This window comes from Micromys minutus (assembly GCF_963924665.1).
Source record: "Micromys minutus genome assembly, chromosome: 1".
Taxonomy (NCBI): domain Eukaryota; kingdom Metazoa; phylum Chordata; class Mammalia; order Rodentia; family Muridae; genus Micromys; species Micromys minutus.
Window position 1 is genome coordinate 40305474 of NC_137969.1, and position 27186 is coordinate 40332659.

Genomic DNA, 27186 nt, shown 5'->3' on the forward strand with positions numbered 1-27186 from the left:
GGCTATGTAGCCTAACAACATAGCTCATTACATGGCTTGTGAACACAGACAGGGTGGAGAGACCAGAGTGAATGGAGGAGCACAGGCAATGTTATGCGGTACCTGGTTGGTTACATACAAACACCTCCTACCCCTAGGTTCTCTTTGGTTGAATTTCCATAACTGTGGACAAGTCATGTACTGAGCTATGTACACATGGGCTTCCCTCAGGAGGGGATGAGGACTTGAACCTTGTCCTTACTTCCCAGTCCGTGAGGCCACCTGGATGGCTTTGATCCACTCAGTACGCTCCTTGGAAGTAGCCGCCTGCAAGTAATAATGAACTTCATCTGCTGTGATGATCTCAAAGAGGCTCTCTTCATCACTCTTCTTACCTTGTGAGAGAAAGTAAAATAGCCCGTGGATAAAGAAGCTCACCTGTCCCTTTTCCCTCCCCAAGCCATGAAATGCCTGTCTCACAGTGTCCTAAAGTCTACATGCATATTTGATGTCTTTCTATGTCTTTAGATACTTGCAGTATTTGTAAAGATAGTCACGTAGTATGATTATTAAGAGACATGTATAATACTCAAGGAGAAACATTCTCTTTCATCATTAGTGTGTTAAATTTCTTGCCTTTGCACACCAATAGCATCTACTAAGTAACTTTTGGTGGTGTTTAATGAGTTTCTTTGTTCTGCTAATAATATAAACCTAGAGTCAACCTCAATATACATTGTATTAAAAGGTCCATATATTTATATCTGCAGGCAGGCATACATAATAAACCCAAAACAGATCTAACATCAGTCTTTTAAGTATAATCTAAACTAAGACCTAAGTCTGAGTTCTTAATAAATGGTGAAAAGGCAAATAAACCTAAAAATGTCAAGCTGGAATGATTCTACAGTTGGCTCTTCTTTAATGGTATGTCTTCTTTTGATTCGAGATAAATTACAAGAGATGAAGACAACAAATAAAATCAAATAAATTGTTGTATAGATATTTCAGCTGAAATTTGCTAATTGTTACATCGTTTTCTGTATCATTTTGTGCTCAAAAATATGATTTTTTAAATAGAACAACACAGGAATAAAAGTCTGGCAAGTGAACGGGAAGAGGAATGGCAGCAGACTGTGCATGCCACATCTCAGTGACTCCATGTGTCCCCTGGGCCCGACCAGGCATGGTTAACCCTTGGTTAACCCATGGGTCAATCAAAGGCATCTAGTGCAGCCCCTTATTTTGAAAGCAGGAACTGAGATCCAGCAGGGTGGCATGGTTCACGGTAGGTTTTGTGGCGGACTAAGTAGCACAGACCTAGTCAACTGTGTGCAGCGTTCTTCCCACTGAGCATTCTGCACCACTGCATTGCTATTCCATTTGCTGAAGAACATTTTCTTACGTGGATCTGTACATTATCCTTTCCTTTAAGGAAAGCCACAGCATCAGAAATCGTGGCCAAGCTCTCTATGGAAGCCAGTTTGGAGGTTTTTCTATCAGTCTTCAGTGACATACGCAAGCTGTGCATAAAACAATCCCTTTTCCCAAGTTCTGAAAGGTGGGTCAGTCCTTTGAAAGGGATAGCACTTAATTCCCTCTGAAGTTTTCGGACAGTTAATTTATGCATGTCATAAATATACGAGCTATAATGAAGTTCATTCTTACCATCGGGATTGCTCTCTACTGAAGTCACTACACAGCCTCTCAAATGGACTGCACCCAGAGGATCTTCACCCTAAAAAAGAGAGGGGCTGCAGTGTCTCCAACATATGGAGTGTGGGCCTGCCTCATCCTATTGCTATTGACCTAGTATAAGTCAGTCTGTCTGGTAAGAGCAGAAAGAAATGGAAGAAAATCCTTTTCCGATTGTCACCCTCCCTTTCGAGATGATGCTTAGGAGTGAGCTTCCTGGAAAGGACTCCAGCAGCACAGGAAATAACATGAACTGACAAGTGGGAAGCAGGAAATCGAAACCCTTCTCCACATCGGCAGAGTAAACCCGGCAGAGTGAAGCCTGCAGAACAGGAGAAAACCTTGGCCAGTTCTACACCAAACATATTAGTTGGTATCTGGAATATGTGAAGAACTCCTAAATAGAGTACCAAGGAAAACAAATCATCAAATTTAAAATCGGGCTAATGAAGTGGTTAGACAATTGGCAAAAGAAGACCCACAAGCAGTCAATATGTATTTGAAGTACAAATTAAAATCACATTAAGGTTCTATTTCACCACAGTCACAATGGCTGTTCTAAAGATAAGATAGTAAATATTGCCAAGGATATAAAGAAAAATGAGCCCTTGCACACTGCCGGTGGGAATGTAGACTGAGATAGCCACTATGTAAATCAAATGTGGAGGCTCCTCAAATGACTAGAAGGAGGAAATACACTACAGTTCAACCTAGAAGTTGGACTGGATTGATGTATAAGGAAAAGGTGTAACATATTTAGCTGTAAACATAGCAAACTATTGACACTTGTAAGAAATGGATGGAACTATAGACCATTTTGGTAAAGCAAGATAAGCCAGACGGAGAAAGGCGACTAGACCTCATGTTTTCTCCTGGGAAGATGTTAGAACATACACTGGGGACTACAAATGAGGAGGAAATGTATAAGGGAAGGAGGATAAGGGTGTGACGACTGTATGGGACGTGAGAGCAGAAGGACTGTTGGGGGGGAGAATAGAATGGGAGTGGAGAAGAGGGAACTCAAGAGAATATCAGGACAGAGGAATGACAACAAAGAAGGCAGGTGTGTGTGTGTGTGTGTGTGTGTGTGTGTGTGTGTGTGTGTGTGAATGTGAGATATATATATGTACATTTCAAATCAAATAGGACAAATTAAGTTATAGTGAGTTAACCAAATACAAATATATCTAATATGCTGATATTGTCTTCAACTTCTGGAGGCACAAGAACTCAGACATTGCCATGGGCACTAATAAACAAAGTAACAGACTAAGAAGAGACCTGAGAATGGAAAGAAAACAGCAGGGTGTGGCCCCAGCTCATTCACACACAAAGCTTCTGTTTGGATCAACTTATCTACACAAAACCTCACCCCAGCAGGGTCATAGTAGTGCAGGTAGGCCGGGTCTTCTCTCAGAATGAACTTTCTCACTTTCCAGTTCTTCCTCCGGTGGCCCTGTACCAAGAAACAACATAGGGAAAGGAAGGGTAAATTGGTAGCATCACTCTACAGAGTGCATAGATAAAAAGTCTGCTGAGAGGCAGGAGAAAAAGAAGGCCACAGTGAATTGCTGGGTCCTGAACCATGTCTTTCCCAGGGAGCCAGCACCAGGACCAGTTAATAATGCAGATGTTATTGAATAAGATAAAATCTTCCTCTACTGTTGTCCAGCTGTAGAATTATGTGAAATGTCCCACAAGACATGGCATATAGCATGCTGAGCAGGGGTAAGCATATAACTCGGTTCAAGGCACAGCCCTGTTCTTTGAGGAGTCAATGACTCATAAGGAAAGAGATTATGACAAAATGCAAATAAAATATTAGATACAAATATGGAGTCAAAAGAATTAAATGAGAGATATTTTATAATAGAGAAATTATACAAAAAGGATTAGACCAAATATAAGCCACAGCTGTTCATCCATCCCAGTACTGGTTCTATTTATCTGGTATGATTATTTCTCTTGAAACAAAAGTGAGAAGCAGGAAGGGGAGCACAGTTCTCCAGTTAGATGCAGCTTCTTCCCTTTGGAGTGTGCAACATGGGTATCCTTTTTCAGGAAAGTGTAAATCTTTCCTACAGGTTATCCCTGGCAAATTCCAAGTAGCAATGAAGGAGAACTCATCTTCTAAAGAACATAAAGAATATTTTTAAATTTGCTCCCAAGTGGTTCTGATATGAACCAGAGTTACTCGTGAGCTAAAGGATTGCGACAAGCAAGCAGAAGGAAAAGCTCAGTAATTCAGAACTTTGCTGGGTTTGGGCTACAAGCACACCTCTTTCTTTATACTTGGCAACTTGGATTCTCACCTCCCTGGAGTTGCACAAACATTCTCTTCCAAATAATAAAATAGGACTCTCTTTCCCTAGCACCCCCTTGGTAATTCCCTTTTTGTGGGTGCCTCCTGCTCAAATATGTCCTGAAACACATGTGGGAACTAGAAACGGGACAAACACAACTTGAGCAGATTTGGGGTTCACATGCAATAAAGTAACTTTTAGGGGAAATCCCTGATCATATCCATAACTTGTAATTAATGTGATTAATTTCAGAGGTTATGGTGAAAATTCATACAACAAAGAAAAACTTATGAAACCCAAGACCGAAGCTTCTCAGTCAAAACAGAACCACCCAAACTACACCCCCTAGAAATTAATACTTCCTCCTTCTGAACTTGTAAGAAGGCTACATTGTACCTGAAATTGCACATAACACCCCCATCTGCACACACATTTGTGCTGTGCTTGCCTGTGCCCATGCCCTGGAATAGGACCTGACCTTAGCCTATTGTTCCTATAAAGTTGGCCTCGTGCCATAGCTTTAGGTCTGACTAGGCTGTTTCACAGTCTGGAATGGCACCATTTTGCTCTTAAAGTTTAACCAGAGAGTGTGGCCTGTTTCTATTTTCTGGTCACTTTAAAGTACTTTACTTTTTAGTGGCGTCTCTTGGCTAACTTCTTTCTCTCTATTAAAAAAACTAGGAGCAATATTTTTTCAAATACTTTTCATCATCATGAAATTGGCAAAAGAAACATCTCACTATTTCTCAGGGCCTTTTCTTCCCTGCCTGACCCAATCCTAACCCAACATTACCTTCATCAGCTACTCAACATTTTGTCATTCACTTTTTGGGTTTCATTTTCGGTTTGTTATTGTTCAAACAAACTAAATACTGTTTAATAACTTTGAGTTTTTTCAGTTGTTACTTTTGTGTTGTCTTTTTGAGATAAACTCTCACTCTTTAGGCTGGCCTTGAGTTCACAGACACCTCTATGGTTCAGCTTTAAGAGTACTGGGATTATAAACATGCATCACGATCCTCTTCTCATACTAGTGATTTAGAAAAAAAAACATATTAGAAGGCTTGAAAGGGGAGGAAGGCCAGGGTAAAATAGTGGCAGTCACTCACCTGCTTCAGTAAACATCCCTGCTTGATGATAACTCCTCTGAATTCTTCTTTTAGAATGACATCATCATCACTGGAGTTCTCCTCACAGAAGAACCCGCTGTCTGGCTGTTGGGAAGCAACACAGCAGGTTCTTACTGGTCTCAGGCATGTTGCTATACTGATGTCCACACCCCTCCTGCCAGCCACTGTGCCTCTCAGCTGTTGAATAGACCCTGATCTGAAGTTTCAAGGTTACTCTGGGTTTGCAGTCTAAGCCTCTGTCATCCTCTCGAAACTGATTGCTGCTCCTTACGTGTGTCTAGTCAAGTGTGACCATTTTCTATGGTCCTCCAGGAGATATCCTAATTCTGGCTATCAATGTCTTCTTTCTCATGGGAAGTCATGGCCACTTCTTTGAAATCAGACGGTACTCTGACGTAACACCCTCCACCATAATTTGTCATCCAGCTCCACCCAGCTCCACCCAGCTCCACCCAGCTCCACCCAGCTCTACCCAGCTCCACCCAGCTCCACCCAGCTGTCGCCTTGAGAAAACCAAGGGCATAGGTACCATCTCAGCCCCTACGGTCAGAATAATCGGTGGATTTTCTGAGCTCTGAGTAAGTGATAAACCACACAGAGAAGTTGCTGCTGTGGGGAGTTAAGTTAGCACCCTTCACTGAAATGGCTATAAAAAGCTAGACCGAAGGTCTGAAGCATAGAACAGGACTGGTGGTGGAACTTCCCCAGAAGCAAAAGAAACCGCTGTCCTGGATGTTCACTTCTTTGGTACAAGCTGGATGGTTCTCAACGGAGCTTTCCTCACTTCTACATTCTGACCCAAAGTAGAAACAGAACTGTCAAAAATCCCCCTAGAAGTCCACAGTTGCAGAAATTGTCACGTGATCCCTACCCAGGCTCACGTTACATAATGCGAGTTTAGCAATCTCAGGAAACACAGCATTAAAAAACCTACAAGACGACGGGTCAAAGCGTATACAGGAGCACAGTGAACATTTTATAGTGTTTTCAGACAGACAGACAGCTCAGTACACTTGTGGTTTAGGCAGCCCTCTGAAAAAAGACATCACAGCAGGAGGGATCATTTCCTTTCCATGGGTCTGTTCCCTTTGTCTAAGACATGTACCAAGCATTGGAACACAGTTTAATTTTAATTAAGATAAATTAAAATTAATTAAATGATTGCATAGAACATTGGTTCTCAACATTGGTCCTGACCCCTTTGGGGGATCAAACAACCCTTTCACAGGGGTCACCTAAGACCATTGGAAAATACAGCTGTTTATGTTAGACTAGTAACAGTTGCAAAATTGGAGTTATGAAGTATCAACAAAAAGTAGTTTTGTGGTCAGGAACCCCATATGGAGGGGAACTGTACTAAAGTGTCACAGCATTAGGAAGGTTGAGAACCACTGACGTAGAATAAAAATGGTAAGATTTCAAAGGTGGGTGACAGAAAACGATCCAGATAAACAATAATTGTCTTAAAACTGCTCACTTAGAAAGAGCAGCATTTGAGGGAGCAGTGGGGAAGTCTAGAAAATACTGGTGTAAGAGACGCTTTATGGGCCTTGTGACATCATAGCTTTTAATATGTTTTTAAAATATTTGTTTACTTGTGTGTGAGAGAGGGGTGTGAATACCTAGGAGAGTGTGCATGCCACGGAGTGGGGATGGAGGTCAGTGAAGTACTGTGGCTCCTAAGGAAAAGGCTTTCCCTACAGATGCTCTCCTCCAGCCAGAGGAGTTTCTCCAGTGCAAGTAAGGCAACTTTGCTCTATCTGGGAATGATGTCTCTGGTGACAGTGTTACAGCTCCTCTGTGGAAACGAGAGGTCTCCCCAGCAAAGCCAAGGAAGGCCACAAAGTCACAGGGCATACCAAACCTCACATGAGAGATTTATTGGGAGGGAAAACCCCAGAAGGCTAAGAAGCATCAAAAAACTGGGTAGAACACAGGGTTTTTATAGGGTCCCTTGTCAGGGTGCAAGGGTCACTTTCTAAGATGGCCTGCATTGGAGGGATTATGTGGCCTGATCCTTGGGGTAAACTCAGGGGTTGGTGGGATTTCTTTTTTTCTTATTAGGCAGGACTTGGCCAATGTTCTGCCTCTGGGCTGGGAATGTGCATTACAGCTGTTAGGAAATAGGCCCCGTGGCTGTTGGGAAGTGTGGAGGCAGAACCTGAGCAGTGGAGGGTCTCAGAAGGCCTGGCCATGTTTCTGCCTTGAGGGCTTACAAAGTTTACACTGTTTAGGATGGGGATTCACAGCAGGAGAAAGCTTCAGTTAGTGTAAAGAGCCAACACAAAGGGGTTGGCTCTCCCCTCTTACCATACAAGCTTGGGGAACTGAACTCAGGTTATCAGGCTTGGTAGCAAGCACCTTACCTTCTGAGCCATCTCACCAGCTTGTTGTTAACTTCTCTTCTCCATCCATCCCTCCCACCCATCCAGTCTCTTTTAGACTAGACCTTCTGTTTGCATGTGTGGCTATAAACTGGTTATCCTCAGAAAATCTGCCCCAGTCCTATGTCAGGAAGCACAAGTGGCTTTGCACACTTACAAAGTAGTAGAAGGCATCAGCATTGTCCAGGAAAGGGTTTTCAGCTATTCCATCTGCTGCATTCTTGGACAGATCGCCAGCAGGCTGCAGGTACCCTTCGCTGAGCAAGGAGGAGGAGATCATGAGGCCTTCCTGGCGATTCCGAACTTGCTTGTTAGAAACCATCCAGTCAATGACTCCACTACCTGGAGGAGAACATCAGAGGGAACGCTAAATCTCTTTCCCAGACTACAAGCCACTGACTGCCATCCACACACTGGCGCCAGTGCACGGAAGTGTCATCTGGTCTCATCTTAAAAGAAAATTATTGAGACTGATATTTGAGAACAAAAGGAATCATGCAAAAGTTAAAGCATGTGCACGCACACACCTTGACACACTCACACACACGGAGACATAAATATTTATGAATATATGCATATGTGTATACAGTACTTTAAAAAGAAATATGTAAATTATTTTTACTGAATCACAAATTTATTGATCTTGTATATGACACTAGATTACTAGATACCAGACAGTAGGGGCAGGTTGACTAGTGAAAACGCAAGCATCAATGTTAAAGAATTTTGCTGTAAGTCAATATTGTGGTGCAACGAATGACTGGGTCAAAGCAGAAACTGATTTACAGAGAAAGTAACTGGGCCGAGACCTAAAATATGAGAAGGTGTTTGCAAGCATTTGAGACAGGAGCTGGGTGCCCAGCATAGGTAGGAATCACATCACAGCCCGTGAGACCAGAGCCCAGAGATGGAGCGAGAAGGTGTCGAGGTGGAGAAGGCATGAGGTGTGAGGAGGAGAAAGATGTGGGTCAACAAGGAGAGTCTGATGCTGCATTAGGAAATCTGTCAACAAAGAGACGCTTCAAGTTATTGATTATCAAGCAGCACAATGGGATGTGCGTCCTAAATTAGATTTGGATTATAGTACTTGTGTTTGTCGTCATGCCTTTTAAAGCATCGGGCGGTGACACTGAGTGGTCACGTGACTTAGCTTTCTTTCTCAAGAGAAAACTTCACAGGAAATGAAATGAAGCAAATTTATTGGTGGGATTATTCTCAAGCTAAAGACGAAGCTTTGCATTCACAAAGTGTGCTCTTTGCCACTTCACCCAGTGATGCCCAAGATCTCCCACTAGCCCTGGGTCACTGGAGCTGCACCGTTTAGTGTGGGACACCTTAAAGAGCTATGATCCCTTCCAGAGAGTGAGCCCTCCATGAGTTTTACCCCTAGAATTTTTTACCCCCATTTCTTTCTCTGTGAAGACAAGCATTTCTCCCTTCAATCCTCACACCCTTGAAAAAGAGGTAGCAACTACTGGCTTCATTTGGAAAATAAAAAGCTTAAGACTCAGGGAGTTGGAATAACCTGAGGCGTCAGTGGGGTCTGCCCTGGGCCTTCATTTTGTATATCTCACACTTGAGTGGTGCTTGTTTGAGTAGGTGTGCTGGAATCTGAAAGACGCCCCGGTTCTCTGTCATGAGATAGTCAAGGCAACCATTGCTTGTGAGCACTCAGTGCTTCCTAATCTCTGCCTCTCAGCTCAGACCACCTGACTCACATGAAGATTCCAGTCATGGAGAGTTCTAGAACCTATGATGACCATCCACATGAAGGACTTGAGTCTTAGCGAATACTCTGAGACTCGAATATATTCAACAGAAAATAATTCTAGGCTAGATCTGCCAGCCAAGTCTACATAGCGACCCCTTCTTATTCCTTTGTCCTGGGTTCTCTCATAGTGACACCAGTACTATGGCCTTAGGGTCCTGCCTTGCTTTTGTTGTGTCCATTAGTAGCTTGATGCCATAGCTTAGTCCTGACTTGATGCTAAAGGGCTACTGCTTGCATTTCCTGAAGCTCCCTCCAATGAGGTACTGTGCCATGGTGCAAATCACATCCATTCCTCTTCACCTTCCTGGCTCTTACCCAAGCCATTTTCAGTGGACCAAACATCTCGGGTGCTTAAACTGCTATAATTCCTCCACACTGTATCCCTGTGGCATTTCTTGCAAGGATGCTTACTTACTATGCAGAGTTTTTGACATACTCCCAAACTGTACTCCCCATTTTGCTTTCTTTAAAGAGCCATCAAATTTTCCAGCTGGTCAGTTTACTTTTTCTAGATTATATTCTACACATTTCCACCATAACTGACCATCAGAAGTCTTCCCCACAAACTCCCTCTACTTTGAGGCCAAACTGAGGCACCTCCCCCCCCCCACCCACCCACAGTCACTTCAACAATTTCCTTAGCTCTTCGTCATTTCCAAAATCATGCTGTTCTTACTTAGATATCTAACCTCTTTAATCATAGTAACTACTTGAAAGCTTAGCACTCAAAATGCTTTGTATGGGTCAGGTACTGTTCCACTACAAAACAACAAGCCTGAGAGGTAGGTGAGCTCAGCTTTTCCCCCACTTCATAGATGGAAAGCCCAGAATGACTGACCATTAGCCTGAGGTTTTGTGGGTAGTAAGCTGCAGATCCAGGGTTTGAAACCAGGCCGTGTGTTTTCAGTGGATGCATTTTCACAGTTATGCCATTCAGCATAAACACCTAATGCCCTACCATGCGCAGTGTCTGGTACCCTATAAGATTACTATTTAGATTTTTTACTCTACATATCTAAATTCTTGTTCATCACAGCATGGGTTGCAGTCCATAGAGCTGTGCCCTTTTCCAATACTTCTTCAACATAATGGCAAATACTGAGGAAAAGAGATGGTTAGTCATTATAGCTGTGATTCTGGAGTCTTGAGCAAAACCAAAGGCCTTTTGTCCCATTATTACTCCTTCTGCACAGGCAGAATCCTTTTCTCTTGCTCACGAGTCTGCATTCCGCACCACTGCACACAGCCGGCCATGGGAGAATGCCACTTTCCCTCCTCAGCTGTGCATTTTACCTGTGAAGCAGTGATTAAAAACCTTCTTGTCCTTCTCCAGATTCAGTTCCTTTATTCCTTTTTCGGGGTCTTTCATAGAGAGGTACAAAGCCCTGCACAGAGATAAAATAGAGGTGAAGGAGGAGCATTTCATGGTGAACCTCTCAAACAGGCCTTTGCAAGCTAAGTTTCCACACTCCAGAGCCTACTCTGTCTGTCAGATCAGCAGTAGTTGAAGTGCGGAGTTCTGACTTGCATAATCATGTGGCCTGCAAAGGGTTTAAGCAGATGTGTTTAGTATCCTTTAAATTCATTAATCTCCTTGTTGATTTTATCCTGGTGCATGCGATGAAGAGTTGGCCTATTATTTGCTAAAGCTTGGGAGTTCCCAGGGTCAGGTTTGCAGGAACAAAGATCTTTAAAGGCCTCCAGTAGTTTGGATCTGGCATGTCCTGCAAACTCCCATGCCTGAAAGGCTTGTGCCCCAGCTTGGTGCTGTTTGGAGGCAGTTGAAGCATCAAGAAATGTGGCCAGCCTGGCTTTTTTTGTGAAGTTCTGTGCATGGGGACATAAAGACCAGAGTTTGGAGACCCAGCAGCCACGGAGAAAGCAGGACACAGTATTTTGTAATGTCAGCACTGGGCTTGGGGGAAGAAGGATAACTGTCAGGCTGTCCAGCTAATCTAACTAAGTCAGTGGGCTCCAGAGAGACGTTGGCTTAACAGTCAGGAGGAGAGCACGAGAAAGGTGTCTAAAGTAGCCCCCAGCCTTCATATGCACCTGTACATATATACACATGGACCCACATACAGGTGCACACCCATACACACACACAGTGGGAGCTTTTTGAGTTATTTGTGGACATGTTCCCGAAGGAGAAATGGGAATCCAAACTCTGTTTTTTTCTCATATCTCAACCACAAAGTGGATAGGTATGCTATATTAGTCATATCTGCCAGGATGTACTGGCCCAATCATCACTGTGGCACTAAAAGCAATAGGTCAAAGGACACACAAGGACCCACCATAAACCTCTCTGTTTCCCATGCTGATTCTTCTGGATATTTGTTAAAGCAATGGAAATATAAGTCTCCCAACTCCTCACAAGCTTTTCAGTAGGCCATTGGTTACCCTATACCTTTTTAAAAGTGATTTTTTAAGCTTATTTTTTCCCTGAAAGTGGCAAGGTAAAATAGTGGCCTCTTACTTTTTGTCCCTGGAATAATAAACTAAATCAGAATAATTCTAAGTCACCATGCTCTCGTGTAGTTTGAACACCTTTGCCCACTTAATTCTGACAGTGTCAGCCAATCGCATGATGTCTGAAACCAGCGGCTATGGCCAGACCAGATTTCTTCTCTTGGGATCTTACCCACGTGAGAGAAGTGCTAAGTCTCATGAAGCTTAACATGATTCCATTCCTGTGGCGTGCAAACTTTCACATTAGTTGTACAGAAAGTTTGTGTCTTGTCCCCTCTCAGAGACTGCTTTTAACTCCAGCCTGCTTGAACTGAATTCTTATCAGATGTATTAAACAGCCAACATGAGATTCTTTCTAATGAGTCTCTTGTTTCAGGCCAAGCTTAACATAATGGGAAGTTATACCAAGAGGAATGGCCGTCCCTAAGAAAGAAGCTCTTGTGATTAGAGCAGATGTAAGGAACTGCAAAGAACAAACTTTCCAGTCTCTCCTGGGGCCTAGGACTACCTGTTGTTTCCTGCAACCTCTCTTTCACTAATGTCAAAAGGTGGAAAAAACAAACCCAGAAAATTACCCTAAGTCAATTGTCTCTGGCAGACGAATGGACCTCCTTGTGGATTTTCTTGCAAACTTCTGGCCTCCTTCAATGCATTTAATGGCTTTCTTGATGTCCCGAACCCAAGCATCTCTCTCCTCCAGGAAGGCTGCCTGGAAGAAGTGGTCCTGCTGTTTGTTTGTAGTGATTTTTAACACAAACTGAAAATCAAAAGATATTCCATTAGAAATAACCCCCTTCAAGGTCTAAGGCCCTTCATAAACCAGCAGTTGATAAAGACCTGTTCCCGCAAAGAGAGAGCCCAATGCTAGAGTAACAACTATGTGTTGACAAGAGGGGATGCTTATTCAGAAAACACTGCTAACATCAGACAGACTCCAAGGTCACCAGATGACACATATTTGACCATAAAGGGGAGCCTTAAGAATGGAGAAGGAGGAGAGAGGTAGGAGAGGTAAAATTTAAGAGTATCCAAGGTCAACAGGTAACACAAAGGTCTTGGTGGCTCAGGATATCAACTCACCATCCGTTTGCCAAAGTCTTGACAGGGGCTAGTGAGAGTGCTTCCTTTCAGCGGGATCATCCCCTTGGGACTGTTGTCACTTTTCTTCTTATAAAACTCAATTCCATCTTCTAACAGTACAACCCACATGGGTTTCCAGGTATTAAACACGCTTCCCTGTAATAACAAGAAAGAGATGAGAAGCTGGCACAGGCAGGCCAGTCTGTGACCTGGACTCTCCACTTAACAGAACAGATTCATACTTTCCTGGAGTTAATTTTGAAAGTGCTTTGTGACCATCTCTGTGGACACAACATGAATCCTTCTAAAGTGATGACCTCTTGGGACACCATTATATCTCCTACCAGTCCCTTCTAGCTGGTCACTCCCTGACTGCCCTTTTTAAACTCTGCCTTTCGTAGCTCCCCCTCTGCATCCTTAAGGCTCATCTTAGAGACCAACTGGTCAAGACTTTCCAAACTGCCCTTTGTAGCCTTGAACTGAAGATCACCTTCCTCTTTTCTCACTGACTGTTCTTTGCATCCTAAACCTTGGCTGTATGCTTCTTTACAGAGTCAGTCCAGGATAGACTTCTGCTACTATGATTTAAAAAAAAAAAAAAAAAAAAAAAAAAACACTGACCCAAAAGCAACTTGGTGATAAAAGGTTTGTCTCAGCCTATGGTTTACAATCTATCGTGGAGAAAAGTCATGGCAGAAGCTCAAGGCAGGAGCCTGGAGACAGGAATTGAAGCAGAGGCCATAAAGGAATGATGGTTATTGGCTGGTTTTCCTTGGCATGTCCTGTTACTTTTCTTAGATCCTTCTATATTTCCAGAATGAGCCCTTCTTTATAAGTTGCCCACAGGCAAATGTGATGGAAACTGTTCCTTAGCTGACATTCCTTCTTCCCAGATATGTCTAAGTTTGTGTCAAGTTAACAAAGCCTAAGTAGCAACTACAGTTAAGTTGCCATCAAAGGGCTGTCTTTCCTTGCCAGAGATTAACATTATAGGTCTCTCACTCCCTCTTGCCATTGAGTACATAGCACATGTTCATTAAAATGAAGGCAGAGAAGACTATTATCAAAAATGCCAAGTTACTGAGAAATATGGTTGGTCCTTCTCACTGTCTACTCATTACCCAGAGCCTTTACCTTCCACCACCCTTTACTAAAACCACACTCTTCTTTCCCAACTGCTGTGAGGAGGAACTATGACCAAGCTTTTCTCTCTCTCTCTCTCTCTCTCTCTCTCTCTCTCTCTCTCTCTCTCTCTCTCTCTCTCTCTCTCTCTCTCTCTCTTTGGGGGGGAGGGGCGGGTGTCAGTGTATCTGTGTGTCTATGTGTCTGTGTGTGTGTGCATGTATATACACATGTACTGTCACAACATTTGCATTGTGGGGATTAGTTCTCTCAAAAAGAAAAAGAAAAATCCAACAAAATACCTATGGTTGCCTTTTTTGTTCTTTCCAGGACATAGGTAGAAAGTAGAGTTTGTGACATTGCTCAGCTAAAAGGCTCTTGCTTCCAAGGCTGAGGACCAGAATTCAAACACATGATAGGAGAGAACTAACCAACCACTCTCAGGACCAAAGGCATGTCTGGCTCTGTAAATCAGACCAAACACCTATGGGTGGGAAGCTCATAGGCTCCAGTGTTGAACCTACTATGGTTACTCCACTAAATGAACAAAGAATCAAATTGCCCCTTATTTGTGCCTCTTTTCCTGTAGATCAGTGAAAATTTTGTGCAGTAGACAGTGGTTTAGAAGAAACATACAGCTGGTTAAAGGGCAGAGAACACATGTCAGTAGGTGTCCAGCCACAAATGGAACATTGAGGTCACACACCCTCTACCCCAGGATCAAGCACCCTTGCAGAAATGGGTATGAAAAAATTTAAAAAGCCTGAGGCCAGGGAGGACCAGAGGAAAACAGTCAACTGGACGTGCCAGAGGCACATAACTCATGAATTCACAGCAGCTATGGTCACTGCAAAATAAAGTGGAAGGAGTTGACACGCCCAATTTATCACTGGGGGCCTATAGACATCCATGACCTCAGGAAGGAACATCCAGTCTCCCTTAAAACTATGGGTCCTGGTGGGTGAACAACACTCTGGGGGAAAGGTAGAATAAATTAGAGTTAATGGGAAAGAAAAGAGGACAGGGCAAAGATGCGGAGACAGATGTGGAAGGAGCTGAAGGAGTAGAGAGAAAATATAATGAAAATGTATTATATGAAACTATCAAAAAATTAATAAAACTATGTTTTTAAATTAACCATTGTGGCTCTATCATCCAGCTGAGCAATATGCCCAAAGAAAAGAAGGCAAGGGTAAGATGGTGGCCCCGGCCCCTGCCATGCTTTGTCAAATGGCCCCGCCACATCGGGCTGCAGCAGTAAAGAGCCATCCTCTGTAAGTAGTTCAAAGTACTGGCTGACATTAATGAGTTCACTCAGACCCTGGACAGGCGAACAGCTACTCAGCTGCTTAAGCTGGCCCACAAGTACAGGCCAGAAATAAAGCAAGAGAAGAAAGCTGCTGGCAAAGGGGATGTCCCACCACCTGTCCACTGAGCAGGGGTCATTACAGTCACTACTTTGGTGAACAACAAAAAGGCTCAGCTGCTGGTGATTGCCCATGATGTAGACCCCATTGAGCCAGTGGTTTTCCTGCCTGCCCTGTGTTGAAAGATGGGGTGCCCTACTACATCGTCAAGGGAAAGGCCAGACTGGGGTGTCTGGTCCACAGGAAGACATGCACCACTGTTGCCGTCACACAGGTTAACTCAGAAGACAAGGGTGCTCTGGCTAAGCTGGTAGAAGCTATTAGGACCAATTATAATGACAGATATGACAAGATCCGTTGTCACTGAGGAGGCAACATTCTAGGTCCTAAGTCTGTGGCTCACCTTGCCAAGCTAAAAAAGGCAAAGAACTTGCCACTAAACTGGGCTAAATGTACACTAAGTTTTCTGTACATAAATATAATTACAATTTTTTTAAAAAAATTAAGCATTGTGCTCTATCAAGGAGGTCCTTTCTTTTCTCTATGTTCAGAGGGTTTAGAAAGTAAAGTTCTTGGCCTCTATCTTTAACTGACAGTGAAACACTTTTGTGACTACCAAAAATAGAATTATCAACCATTTCTCAGGATATCCTGGGAAATGCATATCATGAAACACAAGGCTCCCTTATAAGGGTCCATTTGTCCAAAGGAAAACTACGTATGCAGAGAGAATGGTCATTTTGCCTGTCCAATCACTTCCTTTACTCTAGGCCTAAAATAATTTTTCCTGCTAAAATGTGCTATCTTTTCCACCCTGGAAGAAAAACTGACCAGACTAGCAATGACTAGCCTTTTCCAAAAATGAACACTATGACAATACATGAAATAATTTTAATTAAATTCTCTCCTGGTTTACAACTTCAATTATTTAAATTTATAAACCATATATCATGCAAAGTAATAAGGAAAACAGTCCATTTTTCAAATGAACCACAGCATTTAATGGGTATGCCATTCAAGAAGACATCCAAACATCCTACAAAAAAAAGTTCAACATAGTTAATAATCATGGAAAGGAAGATTCAGAGCACAGTGAAATACTGCTATGCACTCAGTAGAGTACTTAATGCTTATAAAGGGTGAGAACTGCCTCCCTGAATACTGAGGTGAAATAGTTGGAGCACATGCCTGGGGCCTATAGAGGAATGTCTGCCAGTTCAGGTGAAAGCTAATTTGAAGTCATTATGATAAACAGGAGGCAGGCACTTTGTACAAAGAGTTATATTGCCACTTATAAAAATTTAACTTTCTCCCAAACTCGAAAATGAGGAAATTTGGAGTAGCTTCTCTGTCTGCTTGCAATTGCTACAAGCCACCACTTTGTCACTCAAACAGCCTACTCTTGCCCTATACCTTTCCCTTTCTGTCCTCAAGTTTCTGTTCACCTAAGCCTGAGGCAGAAGTGATCTGCCCTAGCCCCCTTGCCCAGGTAATGTGAGATTGGGAGAAGAGTCCTTCTCTCTTAACTCCTTCCCCTTCAATGCCATCTTCATTTTGGTCCATGAGTAGCTGCTTAATTCTGGAATCTGGCTCAATTTCTTAATACAATTTTCTAAGAGTTTGCAGTTTAATATAGATTAAAGATGAATAGATAAGTAGGTAGGTAGGTACACAGAAGTTAGAGAGAGAAGGAAAGAGAGGGGTGATAGCACTCTTAAAATGATGTCTGAGACCACCATTGCTCCAGATTTTCTAATTTTTTTTCATATTTTAAAATACATGCGATATATTTTGAGGATAGAAACTAAGTCTAAACATGAAATTCATTTGTGAGCCATATACAACTTATACATCCAGCTAAAAAGAAATTTATATAATATTTCAATCATTTTCGGTTTTAGGCTATGAGCCATATTTAGAGTTCTCACTATATATGTCGTCATCCTCGTGGGACCTGGTATAATGTATCTCAGTGCATTATATGACACAAAAAGAAGCTATAATGATGAGTCATATGATCATATTTAAAATGAACTTTTGTGAAATACTTATAAAAACTGAAAACAAATGGAAAGTTCATGATAGTCATAATATACCATCATTGAGTTAAAGGTGAATGTCATTAATAAGTACTCTTAAAGTCCATCAGAACACAAAAGCCAAGCCAAAGAACCAGTCTAGAAGTCCATCACCAGGTGAATGAATAAAGACCCATACACAATTTTATGAAGCTATAAAGAAAAATAAAATTATGGCATCTTCAAGAGTGGATACAACTAGAAACTTAACTGTGTTAAGTGAAATATACTAGACTCCAAAAGTATCACATGGTACCTAGATTTAAAGTTATATGTGTGTGTTGTCTTATTGTGTTTCTCTGTCTCTGTCTCTCTGTCTCTATCTCTGTCTCTCTGTCTCTGTCTCTCTGTATCTCTCTGTGTCTGTCTGTGTGTGCACGTGTGTGGGTGTGAGCATGTACACAAATGCATGCATGTACTCACATATGAAACTATAAAAGACACTGTGAGAAGAGAGGAAGAGGGTGCAAGAGAATTGTGAAATGAAGGAGGTAAGGTAAGTGGAAGGGAACCAGCTAAGGAAAGGGAACCAGCTGGAGGGTATGAGAGCCACGGAGGAGGGGACAGGAAATTAGTAAGAGCAAAGTGTGATGATGCAATAACAAAATGTATGAAGATGCCACTACTCTCTTTGCTAGACCAAAATACATCCATTTAAAAGTAGCTGTGTATGGAGTGTTCACTAGTGTTGGGCTATGGGATACTAGGGAAAGGCTGTAAATCCCTGAAATAACGAAAACAGAAAGTCAAGAAAGGTGTCTAGAGCTGGAAAGATTCATTAGAGGTTAAGTTCCCTGGCTCCTCTTACACAAGATTTTCTGAACAGTACAATGTGGATGAGCAGGTCATAAACAGGCATAATATATCTGCTTTGAAAACAGATCTAGACACAAAATGGTGGGCCATTGCAAAATTCACCCCTGATACTAGGGAAAGAACTTTAAAGTACATGAACTGTTTACAGGGATCAACCGAAGAACGGACAGAGGGACTGGAAAACTACATTACAATGGATGGCATTAAGTATTTTAGGAGATACACTTGAGTAGACAAAATAATGTAACAAAGTTTTAAAATAACTTTAAAAAAAAAAGAAACAAGCTGTGTTAAGTCCTACCAAAGACATAGATGAATACGATCACACATTTGAATGATGACTAATCTGTAAATATATCCTCTTTTAAAGGTACATTTAAAGGTAGCATTTCTAAACCACATTTTGCTAGGCAAACTTAAGATGTAAATGTAAAAGGGTAATTTTAGGAGTGGTCAGCAATTCTTTCCTACAGCTACATTTATCAACCACTCTGTACATGTGTCTCTGGAGGAACAATGTTCTCAAATTGAAAATGAAGTCATGCTGGACATGGTAGAATTTGCCTGTAATCTCCAGCTGAAGCAAACTAAGAATGCTGAAGGCAGTTTGAACCTCATAGTGAGATACTGTGTCAAAGCCAGCAACAAAACTATTAAAGAAAACTGAGCTAGCCCTTTGAAAATAAAGCCAACAGGTTATGGAGGTAGTTATTATGTGTGGTCCCCTGACACGAATATCTTCTGACCTTGACCTTACTTATGTTCCATTTATCATATTTGTTTCAGTTACAAACATATTTCAGAAAATTTCACCTCAACTCAAGTGAAAACCTCTGGTTTCTTTGTGAACTCGGTTGTGCCGTGTGATGTTTTTCTGGAGGCTGTCTTATGAGAGGATGCTTTGCTTAAACAGACACATGAGAGGGTGCTTTGCTGAAGATGGCATGTTAAAAGGCATGTGGTGTTTTGCTGGAGTAGATGCTTGTGAGGCTTCATGATGTTTGGAAAGAGTGTATTAATGGAAACCCGTAAACACTGAGAGGAAGCTTTGCTAGGATTCCCTAAGCTTCACTGGCTGTGCACTTCGCTGGTCTTCGCTCGTCTTCACCTCAGAGAGAGAGAAATATGCCTAAGGACTTCTTGTGGTATTCCAGCTGATTCTGGCCACTCCCGCTGATTCATGCTGACTTGGCAGAGCCTTGTGGTTCCTGCTGAATAGAGCTGCTACTGATTCATGTTTGGTGGTTGCTATTGGATTGGACTGCTGGTATCCTGACAACAGAGTGGAATCACCCCCAATGAACTAATTCTAAACAGGTCCATAAACCCCTTTTCCTATAAACCTTCTTTCTCGCTACCTCTGCTCAGCAGGCTAGAAGGGAGATTAAAGTGTTCAAGAACCCTAAATAAAGTAGATTTAGAGAAAAAATCTAAGGCTACAAACTCCAGCATATCATTCCAGGACTAAATCACTCAACACCGAAGTCTAATAGCAAATTGGATGCCCGTGGGCATCATATGGTGGGGAGGAAAGGAATGCTGGGCTCCTGTGACAGCCTACGGAGAAAGTTGCCAGCCTGGGAGAGATTTCGCACAGTTCTGACAACAACCAGCCATCTTCCAGAACACCCTTGACCCCAGACAATGATGATCAGTGATGGGCAAGATTGGCGATGGGCGGGGTCAGTGATGGGCGGAGTCAGTGATGGGCAGGGTCAGTGATGCTGTCCTATTTACACAGAAACTCATGTCATGACATGAAAACAGACTTGGACCTGTGCTGCACTGAATGCAGTCTCTGCTCTGCTTTTCACAAGAATAGACTTCGCTCGTCTTCAAGTCCCATGCTTCTAGGGTATGTTGGAGACCGTGATAGCTACAAATTAACTGGGGCCTGTTTAGAAAAGAATGGCACAGCGGTACTATCTCTTCAGGAGAGTTATTGATGAAACTGAATAGTTTTAACCCAACAAGAGACAGGCAAATGGATAGGTATTTTCTCCAAAGGTGTTTAACTTCTGGAATTTTTGTTGTTGGCAACAGTAAGTTTGGGCTTTGTTCCACTAGTTAGAAGTCTTAGAAAACAAGTTTTTCATCAATCAAAGGAAAAAATAGGTGTGTGAGCTCTCTGACAATAGATGCATTGAATGGTAATTGTGTATTAAGCAAAATATACAAGGCTCAAATGAAAAACTCAATTACATACTTCACACACCTAGATTTTCACCCATGTTGTGGCACTGCCATCCCTCTGGTCTTCTATGACCAGCTCACTCTGGCAACCTGTTACTCTTCCTCAATGCTAATGTAATCATAACTGCTAGGATCGTGGGTAATGTGGTCATAGAACGACCAGCTTAGCTGAGCTCTCTTCCCTTTTTCAAGTACCTTAAATGTTACTACAATATGGAACCTTGATTCCCTGCTCTTGGCAAAAAAGTTCAGTCCAGAAATTTCTTATGTTTTAGACCTGACCCATGTGTTAAGAGTATAAAAAAATGAACACAGTGCCTTCCCCATTCTCAAACAGTTCAGCTCTAACAGAAGGGACTATAAGCTCTCATTCAGCATGTCCAGCTTCACTGACAGAAGCCACCACTGGAGGCTCGGTGCTGAGGTAAGCAGACTGAGTGTGCAGGGCCCTCCCAGACACTTCCTGGAATGAAGATCTCGTCTAACTTCCCCTTTGCCTCACACTCTCATTCCACATGCCTATACAGAGCTCAAGTTCGTAGGGTCCGATTATGATCAGAACTATGTAAGAATGGTGTGCCATTACACTCCCCCCCCAACCCATGGCACATTCTGTTTAAATTGAGAACGTGTTAAGTCAGTCTTTCACTTCTGTTGCATTATGAACCATATCATCCAGTTCCCTACTTGCACAACTTCTCAGACACTTGTATGACATGTACGTAAGTTCTTTGGAAGCAAAAGAATGACCCTGCCCAGTAGTGTATTTTTATATGAATAAGTTCTATCAAATTGGATTTTCCCTTTAAAAAAACGAGGTAAGCTGTGTTTTTTCAACTTGGTTTCCTGAATTTTAGATTTGTGGTCACATTTCACCTTTGTCTGTGGGCTCTGTGGCCTTAAATAAACGGTTCTTTTTTTTTTTTTTTTTTTTTTTTCTAAACAACAGTACCTGCTTCTCCTCATAAACATGAAAGGACATGATATGCTTCAAAGAGATTAGCACACTGTTAGCTTGTGGTAGGGCCTCAAAAATGGCCACAATACAAATAGGTTAGGGTTCAACGTTGTGAACATTACAGTTGAAATGACTCTGGCCTGAGAGTCTCCCTGGTCACATTCATCAGAGAAAAAGAACTCTTTGGAAAAGGAGGCCTCTGCGGATTAAACCCAGAAGGACCACGGGAAACATGGTTACAGTTGTTACACACAGTTCGGGATTATGCTAGTGCACAACCACACCAGCTCCTGGTTCCACATCACAGTGCCAGGCTTTATCTTGGGGACCTTAAGCAAGGCCTTCTGCCCCTGTGTAGATCAGCTCCCTCCTCTGCAAAGTAATGAATTAATTGTACCCATTTCCTAGGATTAGTTACCAGAGGAATTTTCTGTTAATGTGTTAATGCACAGGATGTTTAGAACTGTCCCTAACATGGTGAACATATATGTTAATGGCCAGAAGGAAACAAAAAACTTCTGGAGATTGTTTCCTTCTGTTCAGAAGACAACATGGATCTAGAAAAAAAAATTCTTGGATAAAATTTTCAGTCTGTTCTTTTCTTATTCCAGACTCAACTGCTTCTGGTTCATTTACTCACTTACTTCCTTAGCTTTCCTTTCCTTTCTTTCTCTTTCCTTTCCTTTACTTTCCTTACCTTACCTTAACTTACCTTACCTTTCCTCACCTTACTTACTATAACAATATGATACACATAAAATACTTTGATCAACACCCTCTACCCTATCAGCCTCTCTCATGTTCTCCCTACTTCCTATCAAACCCTTTCTTCACAACATCAGCTCAGTACTGGACTCAACAACGTATACTATTTTCCATAAGTTTGTGGAACACCCTCCCAGCCCCCGTCTTTCTATTTCTCAGACCTTGGTTTCTGGGCTGTTAATCAACCTCATAGGACATCCAAGTCTTAAGTTGATGTTTGAGTTTGTCCTTCAGTACCTAGTAATTGCTGGATTGTTGTCATGGAAATTAGTTTTTGGCCATGAAAGATATAATGTGAAGGAATATTCTCTTGTTTCAAAGTTATGGTTATAAGAACATCTGATCACATGCATTCCATAACAATCAAAATATTCATTTCTCAAGAAGAAATCCTCCAGTCAGAAAAAAAGTTATTATACCCAATGTTATTTGCAACAAACCTCTGTCTCTCAGAGCACCATGGCATCATGGGATGAAGATTTTGCTATTAGGCAAGCCTAGGTTTTATTCCAAGCTTATAGCTGGTTGACAATGAGCAAGTCACCTACTCTCTGTGAGGTGATGGGACTAGAGATGATATAACAGCCAGATGTACCTACAGGGCCACAAACATGGCAAGACTTAGGGCAAGGAGTGCTGTTTAGAGTGAAAGAGTAGACAATTAACAGTCACTTTTCTTCTCCTTAACCATAATCTCTATTTAAAGGTCTTAGCTAGGGGTGGGGTGGGAAGAGGAAACATAAGTTGTGAAATGTGGACAGTTATATCTTACAGAACCAAAGGAGAAACATGGGCTCATGTGATGGCTCAGTAGGAAATGCACTTGCTGCCCATGCCTGGTGACTTGAGTCTAATCTCCAAGAACCATGTGGTGGAAGGACAAAAACAAGCCCCACACATTGTCCACTGACCTCAGAATAGTGTGGTGCATGCTTACCCACAGAGACAGACAGGGAGTCAGCGAGAGTAGGAAAGACACATAGATACAGGGAGAGATAGAGATAAAGAGATACAGAGGAATACTCACGGAGACAGACACAGAGGAACACACACACAGAGAAAGAGAGAGAGAGAGAGAGAGAGAGAGAGAGAGAGAGAGAGAGAGAGACCCAGAAACAGGGGGAACAAGGAAGAGACATGTTAAAATTTACATACCATTGGCCATCAACCTGAAGACTTGACAAAATTCCTATATCAGCATAAATATTTCGTAAGACATAGGAGAAGAACATGTTTAATTCCTATGCCAGAATCTTGAACTGCATAGAAACAACAAGAGCAGAGCATGGAATTTCTTCCATTAGTACTACTTGGCTTGCTTGCATCTGAGCAGCCACACTGCTCAGGAGGTCTCCTGGTTCTGTCCTCAGGGCTTGGAACCATCACCATCTCAAAGGCCACTGGTCTGTGTACTTCCTGATATCTACCTTCACTTATGGGCTACTCTCTGCATCCTAGGTTCCTAGGCAGACAGATAGACAACAGACAGACAGACAGAGTTTAACCAGCATGTTATATAACTGAAAAAAAATTAAAATATACAGAAGCTAAGAATTTTGATGCCTAATTAAGAAATCCTGGTTTCAGGTTTATACCCCAAACTGTCAAAAGCACCAAATCAGAGGACTGAGGAGACAGCCTAATGGTAAAACACCTTTGCCTAGCCATATGCAAGGCCCTGGTACTGAGTTCTGACACTGGAAGAAAATTCAAGCAGAAGTAAGGTGCTAAGTTATAGTCATATATTATAAGATAGATCATCTAAGTGGCCTGAGGAACAGCAAAAAAAAAAAAAAAAAAACATGAAAAGATGCATATTAGATTTAATGTAATGTAAATTTAAGTGTAATATTAATGAGTATTTCCACAAGAGCTATGGGTAATGTACATTGTGGAAATACTAACATGAGGTTTCACTATGCTCTCTTCTACAGTCTTTTCTTAGACTGACACTTGTTGGTCATAATCTGAGAGAAGAACTGTGACTAATTAAAAATGCTTCATACTCCTGACTCTACTGTTCCCCCTTTCTAGTGAAAAGGCCTCACTTAGTGAAGACTGAATCATCAATCATCTTTATTTTTGTAGTCTAGTGACTATAAAATATAAGCATACAAACTTTATAATGGCAATTTTGTCATTTTGTATTAAAACAAGGCATAGCCTGTGAGGCAACCTAGCTGTTAAAGGTCCCTGCCAGCAAGCAGCATGGCCTGGAAAGAGAACAGACTCCTGAAAGTTGTCTCCTGACCTTTTATTACACACACCATGGAACATGTGTGTCTGTTCAAATACACAAACACACACACACACATACACACACACATACACACATACATATACACACATACACACATATACACATATTCACACAAATATACACACACATACACACATACACACACATTCACACACATATACACATACACACATATACACATGTACACACACATAAACACACATACACACATATATATCACATACACACATATAACACACATATACACACATTCACACACACACACACACACACACACACACACACACACATATACTCTGATCAGGAGAGTTCATTCAGCATCAGTTCCTATCCGCTCTCAGAGAGGGAGGACATGGATGACAGTTACCAATAATACCTAGCTGTTCCTTTACAAAGGATATTTCAAATTTCAATTATCCTTAGAGAATACACTGAAGGCCATATGTTCTCTGGCACCAACTCAAAACTCTCACCAACACAGACAAACCCTAAACACTAGTGGAGATGAGCTTTTCTTCAGAAAAACCTTGGGGTGCTTAACAGAGAAGTCAATGCCCAGGGGCTAGAGAAAGAATTTCTCCTGATTCTGTCATACCCCTGGGCCCTGGCATCTTAGTCTCTTCACAGTTGAATAAAAGATTCTTCTAATTTGAAATAAAAAATGAAACCAGGCAGTGATATGTCCCACTTAGTGTCCTATGTCCATAGACATAGAACGTTTTAAGCTAAAAGGAAACAAATGAAGAAACAAATAAAGACGCAGCTGAACTGGGCTGTTCATTCCTGAAATCCCGAGGTCGTCGAGACTGAGACAGGTGGCTTGCCACCAGTCCAAAGTTAGCCTTGGAAATATATTAAGAGCTATAGTGTAAGACCCATTCTCAAAAATTGATTAACTAGCTACTTAATTAACTGCATTGGGTTTTAAAAAGATCAGAGTCACGTTGGCATCTCATTTGCTTAGAAAGCTATTTATGAGTTTAGTCAGAAGCAACATTTCCAAGCTGCTGAACCCCTCTGGCTCCGTGCTAGTGTGTTTGTGCTCAGAGTGTTGCCCACAGGATGCCAGCAGCCCCGATGTGTGAATTCACCCAATGAGGAACTTTCACAACTCAAAGCACACACAGCAGCAAAAGAAAAACTCGACTATTTTTAGTATTCTCATATCTCCACTTCTGTTCTCTAAGATGATGGTCTGTTGTACAAATTCATTAAGTTGTGGGTAAGAAATTACAGCCAACACTCACCGTCACCACCTGAAGCCACCTCCACACCCTTGAAACAGAGACATAAGGTCTTTCATGCAGTACAATGGGAGAACACCCAAGAAATTAGCCACACTGTTTTGTCTTCTTGTTGTTCACTCCGACACTGGCCACCCCCAACCCTTCTACAGCCCTGTCGATTTAAATAAAAACCAACAGTCCTCTAAGACACTTCTCTAACAGAAAACTTTGAGACGTCTTCACCCCAGAAGGTAATGTCTAGCTGTTGCAAAGTGTCTTAAATCGTGGAAAATTAAATCTGGATTTTAATCTTCCACACCCTGAATTCTGGGATTCTCGGGCTCATAAGGGTAAACTGTGCTGAAGCCTGAACTAGACTAATTCTCTTTTAGGAAAAAAAAAAAAAAAAAAAAACATGCAGGAACACGTGGAGGCAGCCCCATCCCAGCACACTGGCATTGTGATGCAATATTCTCATCCCAACCCAACATGGATGATCCAACATGAAACATCTCTGGAAAGGATGGGCAGAGTATAGAGCAAACACTCCCCTGTGAGTCCCTCTCTACGTCCAGCCTTGTAAGTGACTTCCCTACTTACCTTCTTCACAAGGTAGCCCTCTCTGATTCGCTTTGGCTCCATGCCTGGTGGATAGACGCACTGGTCCACTCTTCAGACAAGTCCCGAGGAGCTCAGTCTCCTCTAAAAGCCGAGGTGCTTGTGGGCTGCCCTTTTTACAGTGAGGTCTCTTTTGCAACTTCTCTTCTGCTGGTGACTACATGATGACATCCTTTTCCCCTCACTGGAGTGACGAGTCAGAAAAAGGAACTAGATAACTGAACAGCCCATGCTTTCCTAAGGATGGAAATAATAAAGTACAGATTAGTCAAATATTTACCCATATGTAAAACTCTTGTCCTAAAGAGAAAAAAAAATGATAAAAAATGAACAATAAAACTTTATTGGTTGATACTTTCCTGCTTAGGAATTGTTCTTAAAATATTTTAAAAGGTACTTAATAAAAATGCCCAGAAGCTGTCTCTATCCCCACACTGACATGTAGACCAGCCAGCCCGAGGAGTGCTTGCCACCCCCTCTTCATTGTCCCCACCAATTCTAGGAGGCCCAGCTGTAAAGAAAAATGAAATCATGAAATTTTCAGGTAAGTGGGTAGAACTGGAAAATATTATACTAATAGAACCCAGCCTCAGGAAGACAAATGCTTCATTTCCTCTCTCGTTTATGAATCCTAACTCCAGATCTTTAGATTTGCATATGTTACCTGTAGTAATAATAGAAATCAGGAAAGTAGAAAGAGGTCATCTGAGGGAGGAGGGGAACAGTGCACTCTAGAGATGGGTTTAATGGGATACAGCTGTTATCCCTATTAATAGGAATATAGAAAGGGCAAAGTGGGGGACCCGGTTTAAATGGGAAGAGAAGAGGAAAGTTAATACAGAAGAGAAAGAAGAAGAGAGAAATAGCACTGAGGATGTTTGCGAAAGTCCTGGAGAAAACATTATTTCATATGATTATTTAATAAATACATATATGTTTTGTGTATGTGTGTGTGTTTGTGTGTTTGAA

General features: G+C 41.9%; 1 protein-coding gene across 1 annotated transcript; it reads right to left on the reverse strand.

Annotated features, from left to right (window-relative positions):
* Nucleotides 1-237: 237 nt before the first annotated feature.
* PLEK (pleckstrin) lies at nucleotides 238-26241 on the reverse strand (the record flags this gene model as incomplete). The annotated part of the gene is made up of 9 exons (XM_080941669.1): nucleotides 238-374; nucleotides 1648-1717; nucleotides 3047-3130; nucleotides 5087-5191; nucleotides 7649-7833; nucleotides 10556-10647; nucleotides 12310-12491; nucleotides 12815-12970; nucleotides 26200-26241. The coding sequence occupies 9 exons, from the start codon at nucleotides 26239-26241 to the stop codon at nucleotides 238-240; spliced, it is 1053 nt and encodes a 350-aa protein (XP_080797795.1).
* Between the last annotated feature and the right edge of the window lie 945 nt (nucleotides 26242-27186).